Source organism: Phyllostomus hastatus, unplaced genomic scaffold, assembly GCF_019186645.2.
Source record: "Phyllostomus hastatus isolate PE091 unplaced genomic scaffold, TTU_PhHast_1.1 phas_scaffold_585, whole genome shotgun sequence".
NCBI classification, from domain to species: Eukaryota; Metazoa; Chordata; class Mammalia; order Chiroptera; family Phyllostomidae; genus Phyllostomus; species Phyllostomus hastatus.
In genome coordinates, this window is record NW_025334037.1 from 3,799,342 (window position 1) to 3,825,901 (window position 26,560).

At 43.2% G+C, this 26,560-nt stretch overlaps 1 protein-coding gene across 1 annotated transcript in view; it reads left to right on the forward strand.

Moving 5' to 3' along the window:
* The window catches only part of PARVA (parvin alpha), a 155,674-nt gene that overhangs the window by 81,799 nt on the left and 47,315 nt on the right, over positions 1-26,560 (forward strand). Inside the window, exons 2-4 of the mRNA XM_045825530.1 lie at positions 17,145-17,234; positions 17,316-17,386; positions 18,920-19,022. Coding sequence (XP_045681486.1) covers positions 17,145-17,234; positions 17,316-17,386; positions 18,920-19,022 — 264 coding nt within the window. The remainder of the gene's footprint in view (positions 1-17,144; positions 17,235-17,315; positions 17,387-18,919; positions 19,023-26,560) is intronic.

Consider the following 26,560-nt stretch of genomic DNA (forward strand, 5'->3'; position numbering starts at 1 on the left):
ATTGGTAGGTACACCTAGTACTGATGAGTACATCCCTTTGGGAGTAGGGAGCAAGGAAAGGCATTCATTATGTCTGGTTTTCTGTCATTTGTTTGGAATCATTGGTGATGGTTGCCTTGATAAGTTCATGCATTAGGGATTTCCAAATGGTTATAGTCTGATTCATTTATCCCATCATTATTTATTAGCAAAGATACTTTATAAAGATAAATGTCCCTCACTGAGTATTTGGTCAACCACAGGTACATTTGATTTAGAGAGATAAGGTAAATATTATTTCCCCTTTATTTACCAGTTTTCAAAATGATTTTCTGAGCATCCTCCAGAGGTGACTACAGATGTGTTGTTGTGTTTTGTTTTTTCTAGTATCATTAATGACTCATGGGTTTAAATATATTCAATGTGTCTCAAGCCATTAGAGTTATTTTGCTTACTAGTAGTGCTCAGTTTTTCTGTTTTTGGCTAATGAAGCCTCTTAGATATGACCCAACCCAGTAGAAATTCATAACTTACTGGTTTCTGGCAATGAATTGTTCCAGGCTCATCCAGTATGTTTTCTGCCTCAAATCTAGAATCAGCCATTTTTCCAAGGAGCCCTGATTCCTTGGAAATGGCATTATTATTTAGACTCCACAATCCAGATGCTACGGGTACTGAGCACCACTATTTTCCACCCTGAGAATTCATCTAAACTACAGTCACCACCATCAACATCCCCACCGCACATTAAAATCTCCACCGTCGTCACCCGCTGCATCTCCATAGAAGACCCACCTTCCTGCAGTGCCCACCTTCCAGCCTCTGTAACAGCCACAATATAGTTCTTCTCCAACCTGCTGGTGCTTTCAGCATGCCACTTGCTCCAAAGTGTCCTGCTTTGCAAAGCATTTCGTGGACCTTTTTCTTTTCTGTCTTTCACTATCCTGTCTCTTTTCATCTGTTTGAAACCCAAGACAAGGGGATAGATCATAATTTCTTAGTCTCCTCCAACTTTGTTTCTGAGCTCCCTTGGCTTGCCAAAGTCATTCTTGTTTCATTAGATCATCTCCGAGCAGTTCCTCCCTCTCCCCCGGCTGATACGCATCACTCAGGCACACATTGGGAAACGTGGGGAGGGCAGACTGACAGACACTGGAGCCTAGTTAGGCATGTCCTCCTAGGCTGGGCATTGTGTGTGTGTTACATTATCAACGCTTCATTGCAAACCTGTGAGCTAAGTATTATGATTCCCATTCTAGAGGGCAAAGCAAGTTAAATAAGAGGTGGGGCTGGGATTTATGCAACATCTCCCTTGATTGGCCAGAGCCCAGGCTCAGACAGCCTTAGCCTGGTGTATAGCCCATCCCAGGAAGATTTCTGCTTAGATGAGTCCACTAGGGAACCTTTCCCCAGCCACCCTACGAACTTGCAGAATTCTGCTTTTCTTAACCTTTGGTGCCTCTCTGTTGCTTTCAGGATTAAATCCACACTTTGCATGTTCTGGGCCTCAGCTTAACTCTCTGACACCCCACAGGTGCATTACTCTGAAGCAGCCTTCTACAGCAGCCTACATGAGAACAGGATGTGCCTGTTCTCAGGTCTCTAGCTCTTTGGTGTGACTTCCTCACTTTTACCTAGTGAACTACTCTTTGAAGATGCAAATGAAGTATCTCCTTTGAGAAGCCCTCCCTAATTTCCACTTTCAGATGAGTTAAGCAATATTGCTTCAGCTCCCACGGGACGCTATGCTGTACAGTGAGGTTGGGGCTCATTCATCCCTTTGGTCCCAGGACCCAGGACGGTGTCTGGCCCAGGAAAGCTGTTCTGCAATGCTGCTGAATGCATATTTAAGCAAATGAATAAGTGTGTGCATGGTACCGACTACCCCACGCCCACTCACATGGATAAAACATTATCTTCTTTGAAATAGTGTGTACAGTTTCTGGTGGCCTCTGTCCCTCTCTGCTTCTGCTGCCCCTGTTTTTTTGTTTGTTTGTTTGTTTTGTTTTGTTTTGTTTGTCCATAAGTTAAATTATACTCGGGACCAGGAAAACACACAGCTGGAAGGAGACCCCAACGCATTGCCTTGCACACGGGCAAGACTCAACAGTTATCCATGGAGCAGAATCAGATGGAAGGTGGTATAAAAGGAAGCCATAGGGAAAGTGTCAAGCTTGCAATCAGCAGGACGCTAGACAGACAGTTCAAGCATCTCTGATTTACTATGATTTCTTTTAATAGGTTCTCTATACAGATTTGCTGTCAGCATAGATTGTTGGTTTAGAGAAAAACAAAACAGGGAGCTGCAGTGGTTCTCATGAGGCATGACCGGCAGCGTGTTGCCGCTTCTCGTGCGGTGGGTCACGGATTTCCATTTTGGGACAGGACCTAGTCGTGAATGCTGAGGAGGCCCAAACGATTAACAAGCATGCTTCCAGCTCGATGTCTCAGACTCCCACGCTCAGAATCAGCACATATTTGTTATCTCCGCTCTCTTCTCTCCTTCACTGCCTCTGCTTCCTAGCCCTCCTCTTCTCAAAGCCCAGACCTGCCCAAGTGTAATGTCTGGCTCTGGTCTAGAAGGGGAGCTGTCTGTTTGGCGACGGGACTGCGGGAAGGGGAGGCCTGCTCAGGGGTCAGCGTTGCCCCACCGCACTGTGCCTTAAGCCCTGGCTGTGTGGCGGGCCCTGGCTATGAGAGGTGTGCGGGGCCAGAGCCCTCTTGGAGCACTCAAAATAATGGTGGGGACAAGTGTTCTTCAGATACGCACACAGATGTTTGTTTAATAATAAGTAAGGTGGAAAGAAGAACAGAGATCCGTCCACAAAAGGGTCTGGCACCACCTTCTCCCTTTAATCTGGCACCCTGGTCCCTCCTGATAGTGTTAGGGTAGCCTGGGGCTCCCCCGTCACCTGGAGTCATGCCTGTGTCTGCCCTCAGCCTGCTGGGACTCTGGGTGTACATGACTGAGTTCCTAGGGCGAGGAGGGTTAGTTCTTTCCTAGAATAGTGAGTGGCATACCGCAGGGGCTCAATCAGTGTTTAAGGGTGAGAGGAAGGGAATGAGCACATTTTACAAGTCCCCATTCTGTCAGATGAAGGAGTCATAGGCTCCTTGAGACACTGTGGTCATGATGGTGTGATGATGGACTAGTTCCAAATCCTCAGCTCTGTCCCCGAGAAGAAGGCGTCTTTTCTCCAGTAGGTCTGTAGATGATGAATAATGAACAGAAATCCTCCTCACAGGGCCTGGCCTATGGCCAGAGCTCAGCACAGGTTGCCTCCTTTCCCCTGATATCCAGAAGCTTCCGCAGGTTGGTGTTGTGCTCTCATGGAAGCAACCTGCCCATCCACCATCACCTGAGGTCCTCTTAGACTAGACCAGAGCAAGGTCAGGGACAAGACTCAACATCCTGCTCATCTCCGAGTCTCCAGCACAGGCATGTCAGAGTCAGGACTATGGAAATGTTTATTTTGAATGGCACCAACCTTCAAATAGGGTCATAATATGAGGAACGGGATTCATGCAGCTCATCCATTCTTGTTTGCTTCTTTCTTGGTGAAGAAGAGGTTGTTCCCCTCCCAGATTTGGTGCTAAAAATATACTTTAACTCCCACCTCATCTCCTGGGATTTCTCTCCTAGAGGGAGCAAAGGCGGGGTCCTGGCCCCCCTTGGGTAAACACAGCAGATACTTTTCTACTACACATCACATCCCTCGCCACCTCTAGCTCCAACCCGGCTGTGGTAGACAGTTTGGCTCACACAGCAAGCTCCCACCTTAATCTGGCACCTCTACTTTTCTGTCCAGGGTTCTAGCTTCTGAAGCCCTCTCAGCTGGTACCCAGCATAGCCTGGAAGTACAAAGATGTAGCACCTGGGGGTAACCTCAACTAACGGGGAGGTCTCCCGGGGAAAACTGTCTGCACAGTTCCTCAGAGAACCCGCATGGGCTTTGAGGCTCAGCTGCCCACTGGTGACCAGGTCAGTAACATGCACCCCTCTCATTGGCTTTCGCTATGTCTCTGCCACTCTCTGTCACTGCCCTCTCCCCTTCCTTCTTCCCCGGGATTTCTTCTCACTTACAAATGACTCCAAATGAAGACATCTGGGAAAGGAGATGGCTGACTTAGGATTATCTTCTAGGAAACTTTTCAGGGAAGTCTCTTCAACTTTCGGGACTACAGCTTCCTCCCGCATGGAAGAGAGAAGGTCCTTGGGCCTGACTCTCACACAGGGCTGTGCATCTCCTTCCCCAGAGACTCCGCACTCTACACTTGCTGGTCCCGCCGCCTGAGCCCCCACTCACCCTGCATAGCTGGCGGATGACTCAACCTCCCAGACGCAGCCGCCTCCCCCCAAGACTGGAAACCACCTAAATGTCCCACAGTTATGAAACTGTTAAGTAGCATATGTGTGTCCCTTCAAGAAAGATTGAGAAAGCCATTTAAAGTGATATTTTGGTGACATAAGGAAAGATAATGAGATTCTGTACTACTATAAAAGCAGGCCGTACGTGTACCCAGTATGTTAGTGTGTGTGTGTGTGTGTGTGTGTGGACGTGCATATGTGTGTGTATAAAACAAAAAAGCTTGAAAGAAAATATAACATGTTGCCCTGGCTGGTGGGGCTCAGTTGGTTGGAGCATCATCCTGTAAACCGGAAGGCTACAGGTTCGATTCGGGGTCAGAGCACATGCCTACGTTGTGTGTTCAGTCCCAGGTCAGGGCATTTATGAGAGGCAACCAATCAGTGTTTCTCACACTGATGTTTCTCCCCTTCTCTCCCTCCATTCCCCTCTCTCTAAAAATCAATAAGCATGCCTTTGAGTGCAGATAAAAATTTAAAATTTTTTAGGAAAGAAAATATAACATGTTAATATTTTATTTTTAAATGGTAGAATTATTTTCTCTCCTAGTTTTTTTATATTTTCAAAGTTCTCTTAAATGAACATGCTTTTCTTTTCTAGCCAGAAATAAATCAACCCATTATTTAAAACAAATACAAATATTGCTCAAATATCACCTCCTTTTTAATCTGTCCTCACAGAGGCTGAGCCCCCAGTAGAGTAGCCAGTCAACCTGCAGGGCTTAACATACACAGGATTATTCCCCATGAGACCTTCTGGCTTTCCATGGGAATGCAGTAGTGATGGTTGTACATAATGTTATGTTTTTTAAAAAGCGCCATTACATAAAACTGAGACAACATACAGAGTAGTGTTAGGGGTGTGAACCCTGGAGCCAGCTGGCCTGGGATCGAATCTGTGTTCAGCTTTCTCGCTGTGTGGCCTTGGTCAGTTTATATAACCTCTCTGGGCTTCAGTTTCCTCATCTGTCAAATGGGGATTATAATAGTACCTACTAATCAGATTGTTGTGAAGATTAAATGAGTTAATATATTTTTTAAAGTGCCACATCTACGTGCCTGATACAAAGGAAGTGCAGTGTGAGTGTGTGTGGTCTCTCACCATCATCACTGTTCTTCATTCAAGGGAGTCTCCAGAAACTGTGCTCCTTCAGGGTAAACCCCCGACAACTTCAGGCAAACCCAGGCTTAACCCACCAGTGAAGTGATCCAAACAAAACACACCAGTGCCGTATTCACTCCCCCACTACACCAAGCCCTGGTTTCAACAGAAGCCACCACTTGGGAAGTCACGTGGACTAGTACTTGATGTGGCACTTTAAGCAGCACTGGGCCACTGCAGAAATAAGTGACAGACTGTTCGGGATTAATAAATAAGGTCAAAGAGCCACAGAGTATGAAATGAAGAAACTTGACTCAGATGATACCCAAAGATAAAAGCAGGTGAGGTGCAGAGGCTCCACACGGTGCCTCTGTTGCTCCCTCCACCTGGGAAGGGTGCTCTGCTCTCAGGACTTGGGCGGAGGCCCTTACCACATTGCATTGCAGTTTGTACACCAGTCTTTCCCTTCCCCTCCCTAACTAAAGCATCCTCTGAGCTCTTATGGAATGTTCATCCTTATGCCTGCCACTGGGCAGGTAGCTGCCCTTCAGGAACCTTTCGACCCCAGAAACGAAGTACTTGTTTATCTCTGTAATCATTGCTCCTGGCCCAGCCCCCACCACCAGAGTTGCCCATACATGTTTACGAGTGAAAGAGAGAAGTAATGCCGGTTCCACACTGGCTGTCCAAGGTCACTTATTGTGGCCTTGGACACACTTCATGTGGGTACAACCTATTAGCCAGCATACCAGATTAAGTGCTGTGGTCTCCCCAAGGCTGGCCCAAGTGCTCGGGGTACGTGCACACACACAGATACACACGCATGCACAACAGCTTCCATTTTCTGCGACAAACTCCCACATCCACATCACCTTCTGCTTTAGGAGTGGCAGACCTTTAAAACCAGGGAAACAGTTCTGGTTCTCACTCTAAAGAGATAACAATAAAAATTTTAAAAACAACAAAAAATTAAATAAAAAAAGAGAGATAACGGGACACGGCATGGCAAGAGAGAAAGAACAGGGATATGTTAGGTGGTAGACCCTCTGAGCTGTGCAGTGTTTTAATTAAACTCCCATGGCTTCCTTGAGACCTCCGCCAGTGTTTCAATTCAGACTGTTTTGACTGCCCAAAGAGCCAATGGTGCATCCATTTCCCTCCATACTTACTTACCATTGGAGGGCAGCTGAATTACATGCTTGCGGAACAATGAATAAATGTCTAGGGGCCATTTGCTTGGCAGCCTTCCAGCTCTACAGAGACTATAAAACTGACCAAGACAAAGACGCTCATGGAAACGATAAGACTCAGGATTGTAGATCCCCCTGTCAGCTCCCATCACAACACCAGCCTCAAAGTTCCCTTTTTTGGCTGCACTCCAAGGGCCGGATGTCAGACCCTGGTGACTAAACAGCTGCGTCAAGCAGAGGGGAGTATGGTGAGACCCTGACAGTCTGCTGGGGCCACCACGAGCTGGCTGCCATGTTTACCTGATGCTTTATATTATGGCTGCTAAAACAAGCCTCCTTTTAGTTAAAAGTAATAAAGCTCCTCTGGTTTAAAGGCTGGGGTGGAGAGGGTTGGGGTTTTGCATGTTCTTTTGGCAGTCTTACCCAGAGGAAAAGTGAACCCACATGTTGTGAGCCAGAGTGAGTATTGAGAACAGAACCTGTCTCCTTAACCAGGAAAGCTGCTAGAGGCAGAATAGTGCCCCCTCCCCTGAAGATGTCCAGGTCCCAACCCCTGGAACCTATGAATAGGTTACCTTATATGGCAAAGGCAAAGTAAGGTTGCTGGTTAAATTTTTGTCGTCAATCAGCTAACTCTAAAATGAGGGGGTCATCCTGGTGGCCCAGTGTACTGACAGGGTACTTAGAAGTGGAAGCGCAGGCGAGAGTAGAGCAACGGGAGAAGGATTGGACACCCTCCCCCTCCCCATTACCAGCTTGAAGCTGGAGGAAGGGGCCATGGCCAAGGAATGCAGGTGGCCTCTAGAGGCTGGAAAAGGCAAGGAAGTGGATCATCCCCTAGTGCTTCCAGAAAGGAACACAGCCTTGCCAACACCTTGATTTAGCCCAGCGAGACCCTTGTTGGACTTCTAACCCATAGAACCGTAAGGATGATAAATCTGTGTTGTTTCAAGCCACTGAGTGTGCGGTGATTTGTTACTACAGCAATAGAGAACTAACACAAAGGCCCACCGGGGACCCTGAACAGACATCGCTTCCAGAGCGGTAACAGAGAAAATCATTCAAGAGACCTCTGTCCCTTCAGCGATTCTTATACTAGTGGGATAAGCCCCTTCCTGGGAAGGCAGAAGTGACCCTGCTAGGCATCCTTAAGCTATGAAGAAGCTCTGTCTTCTCATCTCAGCCCTGGAGTCAAGCAAAAAGCACGCACTTCTTCCTGGAAACCCGGCCCCTCGCTTGGAAATGAGTGCAGCTTGCGTGGTAGGGCCTTGAAATGGTCGCTGTGCTTTGCCTCTTCCACGAATGCATCCTTGGGGCTCAGCTGATGCTGAATAAATTACAAACGTTTCCTTAGTGGTGGGAAGAAACATGTGTGTCCCATAAAATCATGGATTTCTCCCCAGTGAACACTGTATTTGGTTGGAAAAATAGAGAATTTGAGGTTGATTTAAAAAAAATGTAGACCATTTTTGTAATAATTTTAGATTTACAGGAAAATTGCAAAGATTGTAGAGCGTCATATGCCCTACACCCAGTTTTTCTTCTTCTTAACATCTCCCACAGTGTGATATATTTGTTATAATTCATGAACCAGTACTGACGTCTTAGTAACTACTGTCCACAGTTTATTCAGATTTCTTTGGTTTTCACCTAAAGCTCTTTCTGTGTTCCAGCATCCCGTATCACATTGCCTTAGACTCTTGGCGGTGACATTTTCTCAGCCCTTCCTTGTTTTTGATGACCTTGAAAGTTTTGAGGGCACTAATCAATTATTTCTAAGGATGCCCCTTCACTGGAATTTGTCTGATGCTGTTCTCATGACTAGGGTAGGGTTATGGGTTTGGGGAAGGCAGAGCACAGAAGTGCTGTTTCCAACATCACATCAGATCTTATGACTTACAGTTGCGATGTGGACCATGTTTGCCTGGCTGAGGAGGTGTTTGTCCGGTCTCCCCACTGTGAAGTGAGTCCTGTTCCCCCTTTCCATATTGTACTCTCTGGAAGGAAGTCACGATAGAGCCTGCATTTGAGGAGTATGAGGTTATGTTCTCCTTTCAGTGCACAGGAGCTACACAGATTATTTGGAATTCCACAAATGAGATTTCCCCTCTCTCCCATTTATTCCTGTATTTGATCATTTATATCAATATGGACTCATTTATTTTGTGGTTTGGGTTATAATTCAATACTTTGGTTACTCAAATTGTTTCAGCTTCTTTACTTTCTGTTTCCAGATTTGCCTTGTATATTTCCTGTATATTTTCTGTTTGACTAGAATAAGCCATTTTTGCAAGGAGATCTGTCTGGTTCCTTTTGTTGGAAAATGGAAGTAGAAACCACGATCTGAGTGCCAGGTGCACTCATCGCTATGGAGTGTCCTGTCTTTGAGGCCTTCTCAGCTAAATGAGCAAGGCAATGTGTGTGTGCACTGGCCCGTGTACATATGCACATCTCTAAATATTTCTGTGTGGAATCATCTGTATCTACATTAGGATAAACATGAGTTCTTACTGATATCCCCACCTCTAATCCATTACTACATGGATCATGCCAGCCTTTTCCCCTTGCCTCTCTGTGACCTCCGACTCCAGCAGTAAGAACCCTGGGCTCTACCATCTACCAACCATTTAATTCATTGTTCAATTCTAGTATACATGCGTAGCAGCATCAGAGTTGTTAACCCATGCCCAGATGGGAAATAATTTTATTAACCAGAGTTCACTGCTTATGTGCAGCCCCTTGGCCTTTGGTCACAGAGACGCCACTCGTTTCCAGCGATGCTTAGTACTGTTCCCCTAACCCCCTTCACGGAGGCTGCCTCCTCCATCATGATACAGTTGGGTTCTGTCGTCACGTCTGCATTCCACCCTTGGATCCCCCGCCTCCTTTTTTGTTTTGTTTTGTTGATGTGCATTAAGGTATACGCCTTGCACTATACGGTTCTATGGTTTGACAAATGCACCCGACATGGACCCACCAGTGTTGTATCATACAGAACATTCTCACCATCTTAAATTTTTCTGTGCTTTGCCTCCTTGGCCTTCCCCCTAAACCCCTGGTGGCCACTGATCTTTTTACTGTCTGTAGTTTCACCTTTCTCAGATGTCAAATAATTGAATCATATATTATGTAGCTTTTAAAGACCATCCTTGTTGACTTAGGAATGATACATTTAAAGTTCCTCCATGTCTCCTTATGGCTTTATTGCTCATTTCTTTTTATCACCAAATAAAAGTTCTTTACATGGATGTGCCACAATTTTATTCATTAACCTATTGAAGAATGTTTTGGTTGCTTTTAGTTTGGGGCAATTACAAATAAAGCTACTATGAACATTCATCTGCAGGGTTTTGTGTGAATATGTTTTCAGATTAAGTGGGTAAATATGTAGGAATGTGGCTGCTGGATTACATGGTAAGACTATAACTTTGTAAGAAACTACCACACTGTCTTCCAAAAAAGCTGTACCATTCTGCATTTCTACCAGTGATGAGTGAGAGTTCCTGTTGCTCCACATCCTTGCCAGCATTTGGTGTTGTAAGTTTTGGCATGTTAGCCATTCCAGTGAAGTGTGCAGTGGTATCTCATTGTGGTTTGATGTCGAACATCCTTTTATATGCTTATCTGCCATCTGTGCATCTTCTTTAGTGACGTGTCTGTTCAGATCTCTTGCCTATTTTGTAGTTGAGTTGTTTCTTTACTCTTCAGTTTTTAGAGTTCTTTGTCTATTTTGCATACAAGCCATTTATCAGATATGTGTTTTGTAAATATTTTCTCCCAGTCTGTGACCAGTCTTTTCATTCTCCTAAGAGTATCTCTGCAGAGTAGGAATTTTAATGAAGTTCAGCATATCAATTTTCTTTTCATGAATTGTCCTTTTGATATTATATGTAAAAACTCATTGCCAAACCCTAAATCACATAGATTTCTTTTTCTTCTTTTCTAGAAATTTTATAGAATGGTTTCACACTTAGGGCTGTGACCATTTTGAATTAAATTGTGTGAAAAGTGTGTGGTCTCTGTCTAGATTTTTTATATGAACTCCCACTTGTTCCAGCACCGTATTTTGATAAGACCCTCTTCTTTGCATTGAGTTGCCTTTGCTCCTTTGTCAAAGATCAGCTGAATATATTTGTATGGTTTGGTTTCTGGGTTCTCTGTTCCGTTCCATTGATCTGTGCGTCCATTCCACGCCAACACTGCATCTGGATAACTGTGGCTTTGCAGTGAGTCTTCAAGTCTGGTCGTGTCACTCCCACTTTTTCATTCTTCCTCAGTATTGTGTTGGCCACTCTGGGTCTCTCGCCTTTTTGTGTAAACTTTAGAATCACTTCATCAATGCTCACAAAATATCTTGCTGTGGTTTTGACTGGGGTTGCATTGAAGCTGTAGATGAAGTTGAGAAGAATTGACATATTAATAATATTATGCTTTCCAATCAATGATCACTGACTGTCTCTCCATTTACCTGGACCTTCTTTGATTTCTTTCATCGGAATTTTATCATTTTCTGCATATCCCTGTTTATATTTTGTTCGATTTACATCTCAGTATGGCATTGGTTGGTGCTACTATAAATGATATTGTTTTTAATTTCTAATTCCAATTATTCATTGATGGTATATAGGAAAACAATTGACTTTTGTATATTAACCTTGCATCCTGCAGCCTTGCTATAATTGTTTACTAGTTCTAGGAGTTTGTGGCAGGTGGGGGAGGAGGGTTGTTCTGTTTTGTTTTGGTCAATTCTTTGGAATTTTCTACATAGACAGTCATTTAATCTACAAAGAAAAATGGTTTAATTTCTTACCTCCCAATCTGTATATTATTTTATTTCCTTCTCTTGAATTATTATAATAGCTAGAATTTTTAGTATGACTTTTAGTAGGCATAGTAAGAGGAGATATCTTTGCCTTGTTTCCAGTTTTAGAGGGTAAGCATCCAGTTTCTCACCATCAGTTATGGTAACTGTAGTGATTTTGTGGGTGTTCTTTCTGGTTGATTTTTCACATAAAGAGAAATTGTTGGGAGTTGCTTACCAGACGATGTAGTTGCCTCCTAGCTGCCGAGGTCTTCTGTGGGGGCCCTTGAGCCATTTAGAAATTAAGTGAGCTTTAGTAGCTTTCAAAAAGACCAGAAGTAAATCATCTGAGTCCTGATAAGGATCTAGAGCAGACCAAATATCTCACTAGGGCCCACTTTCATGGAAGGAGAGGGAACATCCCAGCTCTTCTCTTGCTCTCCCTTGGCACGCTGTTTGTTTGTGTTGTCTGTGGTCACAGGAGGCATGGCCCAGGAGTGCTGGGGACAGATGAATTCCCAGCCCTCGACACTCTGTTCTCATCTGTTTGTATGCCCCCCTGTCTCTTCCCTCCCCACTTCCGCTGTGCTCTCCCTGTGCTCCCAGTGTTCAGACAGAATCACCACTCCCCTAATACTGACCCTATTTATCCACACTTTGCTGTTTTTACACATGATGTGCCATTGGTGTGGCACCTGTGTCAGATGATAATTTACATTTTTCCAAGTTCAACTCAAACGTCCCCCTTTCTGGAGATCCTGCCTGGTCCTTCCCATCTAAAGTTAGCTTCATTGTGCCCGAGCTCCCACAGCCCTCTGGTTACATGTCTGTCACCCCTCAATGCAGTATTCTGCGTGCTGGGTTTATGGGCCTGCTTCTGCCACCTGTGAGCAGACCGAGGCAGACCCAGGTCACATCCCCACACCATATTCCCCTTGCGGGCACAGGTCTGCTTTAGAGGAGGGTGCTGGTGATTGGTGGAATGAATGAACTTACTGGCCTTGCATACATGGGCCCTTTCATACTCTCAGAAACCTCTGTCCATTCTGCTTTCCATACGTGTTTTCTGCCTGGTGTTGTTTGGGTCCCTGTACATATTTCTGGAGTGGAAGAGATGCCTACACCTATTCTGTTTTTCATGGAAAAGAAGTAAAGGAAAGTTATCATTCACTGCAGACCTACTGTACTCATCCATCAACTTTACAATCCTGGTGTATTATATTATTGATTAGGGAATTTAGGATCCAAGCCTCAGAAAACACCAACTGAACTGGCTTAAACAATAAAGGAACTTACTACTGAATACATCTCTTATAACAAGACATAAAGCTAGGGTAGCTTCAGGGATGGTGGCATAACTGTGTCAACAAAAACTCCCTTCTTTCTATCGTTCTTCTCTGCCAACTTTAGCTTAAGAGTTTTTTCTTTGGGCTGACTCACCTCATGGCAACAAAATGGCTGCAGCAGATCCAGGCATAACATCCTGATGCAATAGCAGTTAGAAGAAGAAAGATAGCTTCTCTTTCTTGGGCCTCTCTTTAAAGTGAAGGGAAAAAAAAACTTCCAGAAGCTTCTAGAAACTTCCTCTCATAGCTCATTTACCAGAATTGGATCACATTGGCAATGCTTGAGATAGTCACTGCTAAGGGAAATCAGATTGTCATGATTAGTATAAACCAGTTAGGTTCTCACCTAGAGGCATTGGAGGGAGGAGTTTCTGCTACAACAAAATGAGGGTCCTTTCAGGAGGGAAAAAGAATAAAATGTTGGGGAGGAAATCAGCAGTGTCAGCTACACCCTTTTCCCCAGGGAATTATTTTATACTGCACTTCAGGGGGGTTCAGTCACTTACATAAGGTCCCAGAGCTGATAAAAATAGAAGAAGGATTCAAATCCAGCTCTTTCAAACTCCAAAGCCCATCCACGTACTTTTTCTGCCACGCAGCTGGACCCAGGGTCAAACTTCATTTCCCAGAAAAGCCAAAGCCCCCTCTCTCATGGTGAGCGCTTCAGGAGTTGAGGCAATCACCCTGCTTTCCCAAGCCGACCTTCAGCCGGGCATTTAATCTGTTTATTAAGTTATGACTAATGGCACTGCGAGACACCGAGGGCTGCACATTCAGACCTAGTTTTAGATTGTTAGAGGAGGCTCAGGGGATAAACATCACATTCATATTCTATGCCGAGAAAATTCAATTGCAGCCCTTTCTCTTTCAGAGCGCAGGACTGGTGAGGGGCTTCTGCTGGGTCTTGCTTTGGTTTAATAGAAATGAAACCTCCCAAGCAGGCGGGCTGTTTTGGGAAAGTGGCCGCTAATGCGGCCCCATGGGGCGGGGGCCAGGCCCGAACCAGGCAGTTTGCATATTCACTTTTACAAACCGTTGGCTCCAAGTCAGCAGTTAATGGGATGGGAATGATGTTCCTGTACCAAACCATTTCCTGAAAAAAACATTTTCAATTGCAAACATATCTCAGCCTTTCTTCTTGGGTTTGTTTTGTCTCTGTGAGTGAATTAAAGAGGCAGGGCAGAGGGGAGTGTTTCTGACTGGGGTTTTATCTGAAAACATTTTTAACAATGATCTCCATGTCAAAGAGATCCCCTTCTGACCGACCTTTAGGAGACCTGGCTGCAAAAACTCTCTTTCTAGCCATACTTGAGAGGCGTAAATATCTCTATATTCACAAATTGGCTCTGGCTGTACTAGTCTTGAGATACACGCAGCTTTTCTCTGCTACCAAAGCGTGAGCTGGAAACGCTACCCCAGACACGTGCGCACGTGCACATGCACACATGCACACACAGGGTCAGGCCAACAGGCAATTTTCCCTTTCCCTGAGGACAGGCCGGAGTCCTTCTGTGCACCCTCTGTACTGTTCTGGCAGACTGTACTTCAACTCATAACCTCTGCAATTGAAGGGTGGTCTGAACAGTTTTTTTCGTAGTTTATTTTTTATTGTATTTTTTCTATTACCCTGTATCCCCATAACAGCTCTGATTATACATTTATTTGGCAAGTAGTTCTTGAGTGCTTATTGTGTATGAGGTGTTATTTGAACTAATAACAATAGTATATATTTACATACATGTTACCAGGTACCAGGGACTCATCTAAATGTGTTACGTAATTAACTAATTTAAATCTTCTCCACAAGCCCTAGGAGCTAGACGATATTATTATCATTTCCAGTTTGCAGATAAGCAAACTGAGGTATTAGAGGCTGATGAACTTGCCCAAGGTCACATAGCCTGGAAAGTGATCCTGGATTTGAATCTAGGAAGTTTGGCTCCTCTTTGGGGATCTAATAGTGAATAAAGGGGAAAAAGATCCAGTGTTCCTACAACTTTCATTCTGGTGAGGGTGTGGAGGGAGGTAGAAAACAGGCCTGTAGATAATCGTGATTTCAGATCATAAGGAGTGCTTGAAGAAAATGGAACCGGAGGGGGGCAGTGGGCTCATTAGAGGGTCTCATAGGTCTTAGGAGTCAGGGGTTTATTTTGAGTGTGACCGGAAGCCACAGGAAGTCTTAGAGCAGGAAAATGTATGGTCCTATTTACGTCTTCATGTATCATTCTGACTGTGTTGTCGGCAGTAGAGGAGGGGTGGAGAATAAGCATCAGAAAGTGGACCAGTTAGAAGGTAGTTCTGGTTGTTCAGGTGAAAGGTAACAATGGGCTGAACCAGGATGATGGTGGTGATGAGGTTGAGAAGCTGTGGGAATTGGGTCCTGGTTTGGAGGTGGAGCTCGCAAAACTTGCCAATCTATTAGAGGCAAAAGGTGGGGGGGAGGTGGTAATAGATGACTCCTTGGATTTTGGCTTAAACCAGTGTGTCCATGGTGGGGCCACTCACTGAGGAGTCTAAAAACAGGGGAAGAGCAGTCTCGTATTGGTGCTGTGGAGGTGGGAGTGAGGGTGTTGACAACCAGAGTTCTGTTGTGGGTGTGTAAATCTGACACCTCTGCTAATAGACATGAGAAGCCATCAAGGGAGCCTGCAGCTCGGGGTCAAGTCTAGGCTGGAGATTTAAATGAGGAACTTAGCGTTTAGATATATGGGATCACCTAGGACAATGCCATCCATCCCTGTGATAATGGACATCTACATCTGTAGCTATCCATCATCATGTAGCTATGTAGCTATGGTAGTCACTAACTACATGTGGGCCATTGAGCACCTGATATGTGATAGGTGCAACTAAGAAACTACATTTTTAATTCATTTAAATTGAAAAAGCCACATGTGGCCCAACCATGTATACCATATTGGACAGCATAGACCTGGAGCAGAATGTAGGTAGAGAAGGTCCTGGCCAGGAGCTAGTTTCTTCCCTGTGCAGGAAGCCTGGCCTCTCACCCACATTTATGCGTGACTTTATTTCCTCTGCCCATTACTTGCACAGCAGTGCTTGTTAAGTTATGGAAATCTTGCCTCTTTGTGAGATACATCCTGGAAAAGAAGGAAACTGCCAGTCCTAGGAGGAATATTAGAAGAAATTATAGAAGTCTAAGGAAGCAATTGTTTTTCTCTAGAAAGCAAATACGATCCTTTACCTACAGAATCATTTAAGTCTTGAAGGTATTGCTTATGTTTTCCGTTATGTTTTATGGAGGAGAATTATATAGAGTAGTGAGTATCTGTGAATTTGGGGATTCAAGATGCTGACTGGCTGGTATCCCATATGAATGTCAAGGGTCCACAGCCAGGGGACTAAATACCAGCTTTATAATGCAAGTTGTGTCTCTTTGGGGTAGAGTTTGTTTCACTCTTTGTTAGGCAATCGTATTCTCCATCCAACTGCAGCCATCAGTGAGTTTGCTCATATGAAAGAAATCTTTGTAAGCATTGTAAGCGGCTGCCTTGTGCTTAGTTCTTGCAAGTATACACTGGCAATCGGTGAGGCCAGAGTCAATAAAAAGTGAAATAAAATGGAAAGATGGGACATTGCTTCTATGAAGGTTGATTGCAGCTGCCATGTTAGTTAAGAACCTTTTGCTGACCAGCTCTTTCAATGAAAATGCTTTGTGTGTGTGTGTGTGTGTGTGTGTGTGCGTGCGCTTAAGTTGTAAAAAATAATTATCCAAGTGGAACTGAGTAGCAATGAGAGGATTTCAGTCAGTGTGTTGGAGAGGTGGCTCCCGGGGCCCGACGGTTAGAGCTGGAGGAACAGGGCCGGAGCCCAGGAAAGAGGCTGGACTGGGGTGTTCTCCTGGGGTGAAGGAGGGAAGTGGGGCAATCAGAAAAATACTCAGGGAAGCTGAATCAAGAGAGCAGTCACATGGAGGTTGAGCCAAGGAGGAGATGGCTCGCCACATAAGGGTGTCCTTCATGTAGTGGCCTCTTTCACCCAGGTGCCCAGGGTCCCAACAGCAAGCCCTTTGAAGGAGGGGTGGCAGGAGGCAGAGACTCCAGATGCCAGTGCCCACTTCACTTTCATTCATTCTGAGATTGTTTCTGAGAGGAGGCAGAGACCTCCCTATTTCTCCGAGGAAGGGGAATGCGGTGACTGTTGGAAGAGGTGCCATAAAAGGGACAGTTCAGTTTTTTTAACAAGGTTAAGTGGGGAATTGATTGCTGGTGGAGCATCAGCTGTAATAAGCACCTTAGGGATCTTGTTTCTCAATATCAACATCAAACACATCAGTGAGAGATCCACTCCCCTGTCATCTGTGGGCTGTGATGTGACCTGTGCTTTCTTCTCCTTTCAGTGTCAGAGCTTCAGGAGGAGGGCATGAACGCCATCAACCTGCCCCTCAGTCCAATCCCCTTTGAGCTGGATCCCGAGGACACGATGCTGGGTAACTGGGTCTCTTGTTCTCTGGGGTAGCCTGATGCCTTCCAGCGCAACCGCCCCCACTGACTTCCTTTTCTTTTTAAAGAGGAGAATGAAGTGCGAACGATGGTGGATCCAAACTCACGCAGTGACCCCAAACTTCAAGAACTGATGAAGGTAAGAAGAAATTAGGGGCCTCAGATGCGTCCCAGACTCCACAGGTGTCTCTAGACCACCCACCCTGTGCAGGCACCACGTGAACCACTGCAGAGAGAATAAAGTCGCATCAGCCCCTGCCTGGAGGCAGCTCACGGTCCAGTAAATGGACATCTAAAATTTAACAAAAGTGGCACATGACAAATGCCCAATGAATTCTGTTGATAATAAGGATCAGAGAAATTAGAGCAAATAAGCTCACATTTGCCAGAATCTTATAGTCTACACACTCCTTTCACTGCTTTTGTTAAGGGCCCTCCAAGGTTCCCTACAAAGTAGGAATTAGTATCAGCCCATTTTACAGATGAGGAACAGTCTCAGAAAAGCCACGTGGTTTGTTTATGGTCACAGCTGGGTGAGGTGATGGAATTCAAATAGACATAAATGGGGTTAAATGAAATATTGTGCATAATACACCTGGCATAGAGATTGGCATGTGGTCACCCCTCAAAAAATGTTCATTTCATCCCCCTTCTAACTCCCATCTTGTGTTTTTCTTCTTTAACTCCTCCAAGCTTCACTTAGGACAAATGGGCACTGGATGCCAGAATGATTCATTCAGAATGCAAACCTAAATATATAATTTTCCTGCTCAAAACCTGCGTGCAGTTTCCCAGCTGACACCCATACCCCTGGGGGTGGCATTTGTGGTCTCTATGCTCTAGCTGCCTCCTCAACCTCAGATGTCCCCTGCCTGGCAACACAGGGACACCAGACCTGCTTGTGGTGCCCCCCATACCCACCGTGCTTGCTTCCGGCTCTCCCCACTGCCAAGCCTTCGCTTATGTTGTCCCCTGCAACCAAATGCCTCTCCTCCTACCCTTCAGAGCAGGGTCAAAGTGGGGTTGCACCCCCCAGGGAGCCTTCTATAAACCCCAGTGCCACCGCTCAGCCCCTCTGTGTGCTGCTCTGGTCTCTGTTTGGTTCTGTCATCACAGTCACCTTATGATACTTCTCTGTCTCCTTCACTAAATGCTGAGTTTCTTTGAGTTAGACTGTTTCTTTTATTTTTATTTTTTATCATATCCCCAGGATCCAGTACAGTGTGGCATACAGGAGGTATTAAGTGCTAGGTGGGTAAATGGAGGCAGAGAGGAAACAGAGTGCGGGGGGGAGGGAAGGAGGTACACATGGAGGGCCCTAGAGTTGGTGGGTAAAGCCGGGGTTTCAACTCCAAAGCCCATACTCTGCTCAGCACAAAGCCCCATCCAAAGACTGGCTGTTGCTTGCCCTTAGGGTAAGGAATGGTAGGGGATGCAGAAGATATTGTCAGGGACACTCATGTCACCATCACAAGAAGAGCTGGCACCTGGAAATTAACAGGGCCATTGGGGCTCACACTTGTAACTACTTGTCCACAAACTGGGTCATGTGGATAGCTCTCCTGCTTTCAAAATCTAAAGTGCATTTAGATTGTATTTGTCGAGGATTAAAAAGCTGGTCTATGAGAAAATACTGTATGGCTCTTCTCATATTTTCTCTCTCACTCCCTAGGTATTAATTGACTGGATTAATGATGTGCTGGTTGGAGAAAGAATCATTGTGAAAGACCTGGCTGAAGATTTGTATGACGGACAAGTCCTGCAGAAGCTGTTTGGTAAGGGGAAAGCTGCCTGGTGCAGGGGTCTTTCATAACAGGGGCTAGACTGTGCACTCCTCGTTTGAAGGGGTTGTTCTCAGTTCCCAGAGGGTCACTGGAATGGAGTATGAGTGTGTACAGTGTGGAGTAACAGACCCCTGGAGCCTTTACATGTCCCCTCAGAATCAGTTTGATATGAATGAACTGCAGAGGGAGTCTCAATGACCCGCTGGGGCTGCTGGCTCCCCCACAGTCAAGGGTCATCAGCTGGGTAGATGAGAAGACTTCACTCTGCACTGGAAAACGTGCTTTTCTCTCCAGAAAATTATGTGTTTGTGACCTGTGTAGGTGTATTTACTTGTGTCTGGGTGGGTGTGCTTATATATCTCTGTCACTTATGGGAATGTGTATGTGTGTGAGCACATGTGTGGGCCTCTGTGACCTAGGGACCTCTGTATGTGTGTGTGTGTATGTGTGCACCACTGCGATCCCTCTCTAGGTTGGGGGCAAGTGCGTGATGTTCAGTCTCTGTGTGCGTCAACTCCGTGAAGGTGCGTATTGCTGTGTCTGTTCGTTATTCATGTGAAAATGTAAGGCTGGGGGGAGGGAAAGGAGAATTTGGGGGTGATCCTAGTGTCAAAAAGACAAATTCAACTTGAATGAATTTGTACTTCCCCTCACTGCTGTCCATTTTTTTCTCTTGTCCAAATCTCTTCCCTAAGTTCTAGACTTCGGTGCGTAACTGCCCACTACCACACCAGCACACAGGGTTCTCTTCCACTTTAGGGGTGTGGACAAGAGAAAATAATGGTTGAAGTTGTGCATTGGGGGAAGACTACCCCCCTCCCAAGTGATGTGACCCTCTCATTGTAGCACATCGGGGAGGACAGGGTATTAACATCTTATTATTGGTGATGTTCAACTCAATCACTTGATTCAAGTGGTGTCCACCAGATTTCTTCACTGTAAAGTTACAATTAATTTATTTGGGGGGAGACAAGGTTAAAACCTATAAATACCTCTCACTAGTTTTAACTGGTGAAGTGCGTCTGCCTCAATAATTACTGTGGTGGTCTGGTGGGGATTTTCTGTTGTCCTCCTTCCTTCCACGTTGTTAGCTGGAATTCTTCTGTGAGGACCCACTGTCTCCTACTCCCCGTTTGCTCATTTATATCAGCATGGACACACGGATACTCCTTTATGCATTACATTATAATCCAATACTATCATTATCCATTTTTGCTGATACGTGTCCGGCTTTGACCCTTGGGAACTCTTTCAGGTTGGCTCCGGCGCACCTTTGACATGCTGCCTCGTTTCCTCCTCAGCACTGTGGTGCTTTCTGGCATCATAAGGGACACCAGGCTCAGCTTATGTTCGACTTGCTCCAGCCCTGGAAGCAACCACTTCTCCAAGGAGCCCTGATTTCTTTCTTTTTTCTTTTTTTAGAAATGGTATTTAGAAATCCATATCTCAGCATATTAGTGAGTGGTGATTTTTTCCCAAGTACCGTTGTCATACAATGTTATTAGTTTCAGGTGTCCAGTATATGAAGTGATCATACCATTTGAAATCTGGTGCCCACCTGACACCATATGTAGTTATCACCATCTTATCGACTATGTTCCCTGTGCTGCACTTTATATTTCTGTTGACTGTTTTGTAATTACTGACTTGTACTTCTTAATCCCTTTTACCTTTTTGACTCAGCCCCACAAACCCCCACCCATCAGACAACTACTAATTCGTTCTCTGTGACTCTGCTTCTGTTTCGTTTGTCAATTTTTTTTTAGATTTCACATAGAAGTGAAATCATATGCTATTTGTCTTTTTCTACGTTATTTCACTTTCCTTAATACTCTCTAAGTCTATCCATGTTGTCACAAATGGTAAGATTTCATTCTTTTCATGGCTGAGTAATATTCCATTGGATGTATGTACTGCCTCTTCTTTATCCAGCCATCTATGATTGGACACTTAGGTTGCTTCCATATCTTGGCTAATGTAAATAATGCTCCATGGAACATAGGGGTGATATCTCTTTTCAAATTAGTGTTTTGGAATTATTTGGATAAATACCCAGGAGTGGAATTGCTGGGACATATGGTAATTCTGTTTTTAATTTTTGAAGAACCTCCATAGTGCATAGTATTTTCCACAGTGGCCACACCAATTTACAATCCCACTAACAGTGATGCACAAGGGTTCCCTTTTCTCCACATCCTTGCTAACATGTTTGTTGACTTGTTGATAACTATTCTAATGGATGTGGGGTGGTAGTTCGTTGTGGTTTAAATTTGAATTTCCCTGGATTACTGATGTTGAGCATCTTTTCAGATATCTACGGGTCATCAGTGTGTCATCTTTGGAGAACTGTCTATTCAGGTCCTCTGCCCATTTTTAAATTGTATTCTTTGGTGGGGCTTTTTAGTGTTAATTTGAGTTCCTTACATATTTTAGATACTAAGTCCTTATACATCTATCACTGGTAAACATCTTCTCCCATTCTGTACGTTGTCTTCTCATTTTGTTAAAGGTTTCCTTCTCTATGCAGAAACTTTTTAGTTTCATTTTGTCCCATCTGTTTTTTTTCCTTTTGTTTCCCTTGCCAGAGACATAGCCCAAAAAATATATTGCTAAGAGCAATGTCACAGAGTTTAATGCCTGTGTTTTCTTCTGGGAGTTTTATGGTTTTAGGTCTTACATTTAAGTCTTTAACCAGTTTTGAATTTATTCCTGTATAAGGTGTACAAAGTGACCTAGTTTCATTATTTTCTATGTATCTGTTCAGTTTTCCCAACACCATTTATTGAAGACTGTCTTTATTCTATTGTGTGTTCTTTTCCCTTTTGTCATAGATTAATTGATCCTATAGGTGTGGGTTTATTTCTGGGGTCTCTAGTTTCCATTTATCTGTGTGTCTGTTTTTATACCAGTGCCATGATTACTGTAACCTTGTAGTATAGTTTGATATCACATAGTGTGATACCTCCAACTTGGTTTTTCTTTCTGAAGATGGTTTTCATTATTTGGAGTTTTTTGTGTTTTTTAATGAATTTTTCAAATATTCTAGTTCTGTGAAAAATGCCATTGATATTTGAATACAGATTGCATTAAACCTGTAGGTTGCTTGGTGCAATATAGACATTTTAGTGATGTTAATTCTTCCTGTCCATGAGCCTGGTGTATGCTTCCATTTATTTGTAACTTCTTTGGTTTCTTTCTTTAGTGTCTTAACATTTTCAGAGCACTGGTCTTTCACCTCCTTGGTTAACGTTATTCTAAGGTATTTTATTCTTTTGGATGCAGTTGTAAATGGCATGGTTTTATTAATTTTTCTTTCCTATAGTTGGTTACTAGAGCATAGAAATGAAATCAATTTCTGAATATTTATTCTGTATCCTGCTACTTTACTGAGTTTATCAGTTCTAACAGTTTTTGGGGTGGAATCTTTTGGGTTCTTTATATATATTATCACATTATCTGAAAATAATGACAGTTTTACTTCTTCCTGTCCAATTTGGATGCCTTTTATTTTTTTCTTATCTGATCGCTGTGTATAGGACTTTGAATATCATGTTGAATAAAACTGTGGAAAATGGACATCTTTGTCTTGTTCCTGATCTTAAAGAAAAAGCTTTCAAGTTTTCATTGTTGAGTACGATAGCTGTGGGTTTGTCAAATATGGCCTTTATTATGTTGACATATGTTCCATTTATCCCCAGTTTGCTGACAGTTTTTATTATGAATTGGTGTTGGATTTTGTCACATGCTTGTTTTGCATCTGTTAATATGATCATATGATTTGTATCCTTCATTTTGTTTATGGGGTTTATCATGATAGTTGATTTGCAGGTATGGAACCAACGATGCATCCTGGGAATAAATCCCATTTGGGTATGTGGGATTTAAAAAGATCAGGCATATGATCTTTTTACTGTACTGCAGAATTCAGTTCACTAATACTTTGTTAAGGATTTTTGCATCTATGTTCATAAGGGATATTGGCGTATAACTCTCTCTCTTTTTTTTGTGATATCTTTGTCTGGTTTTGGTATCAGGGTAATGATGGCCTTGTCAAATGAGTTTGGGAGACTTTCCTCCTCTTCAAATTTTTGGAGTAGTTTGAGAAGAATAGGTATTAATTTTTCTTTGTGTGTTTGATGAAACTCACCTGCGAAACCCTCTGATCCAAGTTTTTTGTTTGTCGGGAGGTTTTTGATTAGTGACTTGATTTTGTTAGTAGTTATCAGTCTGTTCAGATTGTTTCTTTCTGATTCAATCTAGGAAACTTGTTTATTTCTAGGATTTATCATTTTTGTCCAGGTTGTCCAACTTGTTGGCACATAATTGTTCTTACTGTTTTCTTATAATTCTTTGAATTTCGGTGGTGTCAGTTGCCAATTCTTGTCTTTTATTTCTGATCTTATTTATGTGGGCCCTCTCTGCTTTCTCTCCATGAGTCTAGTTAGAGGCTCATCAGTTTTGCTTATCTTTTCAATGAACCAGCTCCTGGTTTGATTGATTTTTCCATTGTTTCTGTAGACTATTTTGTTTATTTCTGCTCTGATCTTTATTTCTCTGCTTCAACTCACTTTGGGCTTTGTTCTTTTGCTAGTGCCTGTTGGTATAAGATTACACTGTTTGAGGTTTTTCTTGTTTCTTGAGTTAGGTCTGTGTTGCTCTGAGTTTCCCTCTTAGAACTACTTTCTGTATGTCCCATAGATTTTGGGTTGTTGTGTCTTCGGTTTAATTTGTCTCAAGGCATCTTTTGGGTTTTTTTCCCTTGACTTCATGGTTAACATAGTCATTGATTAGTATCATGTTATTTATGCTCCACATAATGTGGTTTGTGTTTTTCAATTTTTTAAAATAATTGATTTCTAGTTTCATACTATTGTGATAGGAGAGGATGCTTGATATGATTTTAAACTTATTAAATTATTTATAAACTTATAAAATTATTTAAACTTATTAAATTTATTGAGACTTATTTTGTCTACGTGCCTAACACGTAGTCTATCCTGGGAAATCTTCCACAGGCACTTGAAAAGAATGTATGTTCTGCTGCGTTTGGTTGAAGTGTTCTAAAAATGCCAATTAAATGCATCTGGTCTAATGTGTCATTTAAGTCCACTGTTTGTTGGTTTTCTTTATGGATTATCTATCCATTAATGTCAATGGGGTGTTAAAGTCCCCGCTAGGACTGTATTACTGTGGATCCCTCCCTTTATACCTGTCAACATTTGCTTTCTACCTTTAGGTGTTCTTGCACTGGGGGCATAAATGTTTACAGAGTTCTATCTTCTTATTGGATTGATTCCTTTCTCATTATGAAATGCCCTTTTTTGTCTATTGTTACAGCTTTTGTTTTAAAGTCCCTTTTATCTCATGTAAATTTTTCATTTCTATCTGCGTGAAATACATTTTTGCATCTCTTTACTTTCGGTCTGTGTCTGCTTTCAATCTAAAGTGGGTCTCTCTTGTAGGCAGCGTATGTACAGGTCTTATTTTTCTGTCTATTCAGCCACCCTATCCCTTTTGATTGAAGTATTCAGTCCATATACATTTCAAGTAATTATTGATAGGTATGTCATTACTGCCTTTTTACTGTTTCCTGATTGTTTTTTGTAGTTCTCTGTTCTTTCTTATTCTTTTGCTATCTTGTATGTTGATGACTTTCTATAATGTTAAGTTTAGATTTTTTCTCTTTATGTCTTGTATATCTCTTGTGAATTTTTAGTCTGTGGTTACCCTGTGCTCCTTATATACCACACAATGTTTACAGCAGTCTCCTTTAAACTGATGGTTGCTTTAATTTGAAAACATTCTAAAATCACTGCAGTTTTTATTCACCCCTCCACACTTTGTTTTGTTATTCTTTATTTCTGGTGTGTGTGTGCTGTGTGCATCCCCTAGTTTATTGTTGTAATTACACATAATCTTTCTACTTTCATCTTTAAACTTTGTAACCTTTGTCTGTAACCTTTCTAGATGGTTTATCCACTATTTTGCTAAGTGTCAGAATATTTTCTCATATGTTCTAATTCATATTTTTTATCTTTTCTTCTTAAAGAACTCCCTTTGTTTAGTGATGATGAACTCTTTTGGCTTTTTCTTGTCTGAGAAACTCTTTGTCTTGCCTTGATACTAAATGATAGCCTTGCTGAGTAGTGATCTTAGTTTTAGGTATTTTCCTTTAATTAACCCTTGAATAGTTTGTGCCATTCCCTTCTGGCCCTGCAAAGTTTCTGTTGAGAAATCAGCTGACAGTCTCGTGGGAGCTCCCTTGTGGGTAACTAACTCCTTTTCTCTTGCTACTTTTAAGATGCAATCTTTGTCATTAACCTTTGACACTTTAATTATGTTGTGTCTTGGGGTGGACCTCTTTAGGTTCATCTTGTTCGGGACTCTGTGCTTCCTGGGTTTGTATGTAATTTTCTTCACCAGGTTAGGAAGTTTTCAGTCACTATTTCTTCAAATATGTTTTCAGTCCTTTGCTTCCTCTCTTCTCCTTCTGGTAACCCTGTGATTTTGTCCCAGAGGTCCTTAAGCTATCCTCATTTTTTAAAAATTATTTTTTCTTCTGGTTGTGCCAGTTGGGTATTTTCCCTACCTTTTCTTACAAATTGGTGATTTGATCCTCTGCTTCACCTAACGTGCTGTTGATTCCACCTAATGTCTTCTTCATTTGAGTTCTTTTTATGTTTACTATCATGTTTACTGTCTCCTTTTTGAAGTTCTGACTGAGTTCATCAATTTTTCCCCTAAATTCAAGGAGCCTCCTTATAACCAATGCTTTGGACTCTGTATCTGGTAAATTGCTTGTCTCCATTTCATTTACTTTTTTTTTCCTGTAGTTTCATCCTATTCTTTTATTTGAGACATATTTCTTGCCTCCTCATCTTGGCTGCCTTCCTGCATTTGTTTTATGTATCAGGTAGATAGCTACGTCTCCTACCTTGGCAGAGTAGCCTTACGTAGTATGCGTCCTGTGGGGCTCAGTAGTGCAATCTTTCTGGTCACCTGATCCAGGGGTTTTAAGACTATCCCTTGTGTGCTTTCCTGTTGTATTTGAGCCTTTATTGCTGTTTGCACCTCAGTAGGTGTGGTTGATCCCCAGGATTGCTGGCTGTGTGTACAAGTGATGACTGTGGTGGATGAAGTGATATGCGGGGGGCTGACCTCACAGAGCAGGAGTCACTTTAGCAGGGCTCTTGTGCCAACCTGATAAGCCCTTCGAGTGTGTCTTTTGTGGAGCTGGTTGGGTCTACTATAATGCAGTTTGAAGCCAGCCACCTGGTGTATGGGTTCTGAAGCCTCTTGGGAGGGGCTCCAGTGTAGGCCAAGGACAGCTGCTGCTTGTGCTGTGCTTGATGCTGCCTGGTGGGAGCTACAGAGTGATCTGCGGTTGGTTGCCTCCTGTGCTGGGCTTGCAGGCACTTTGGAGAGGCTATGCTGCGAATCAAGGCTGGCTGCCACTTGTGCAGGCTGGGGACCCTTTGGTGGGCATTACCATATAAGATGAGGCCATCTGCCACTTGTGCTGGGTTTGT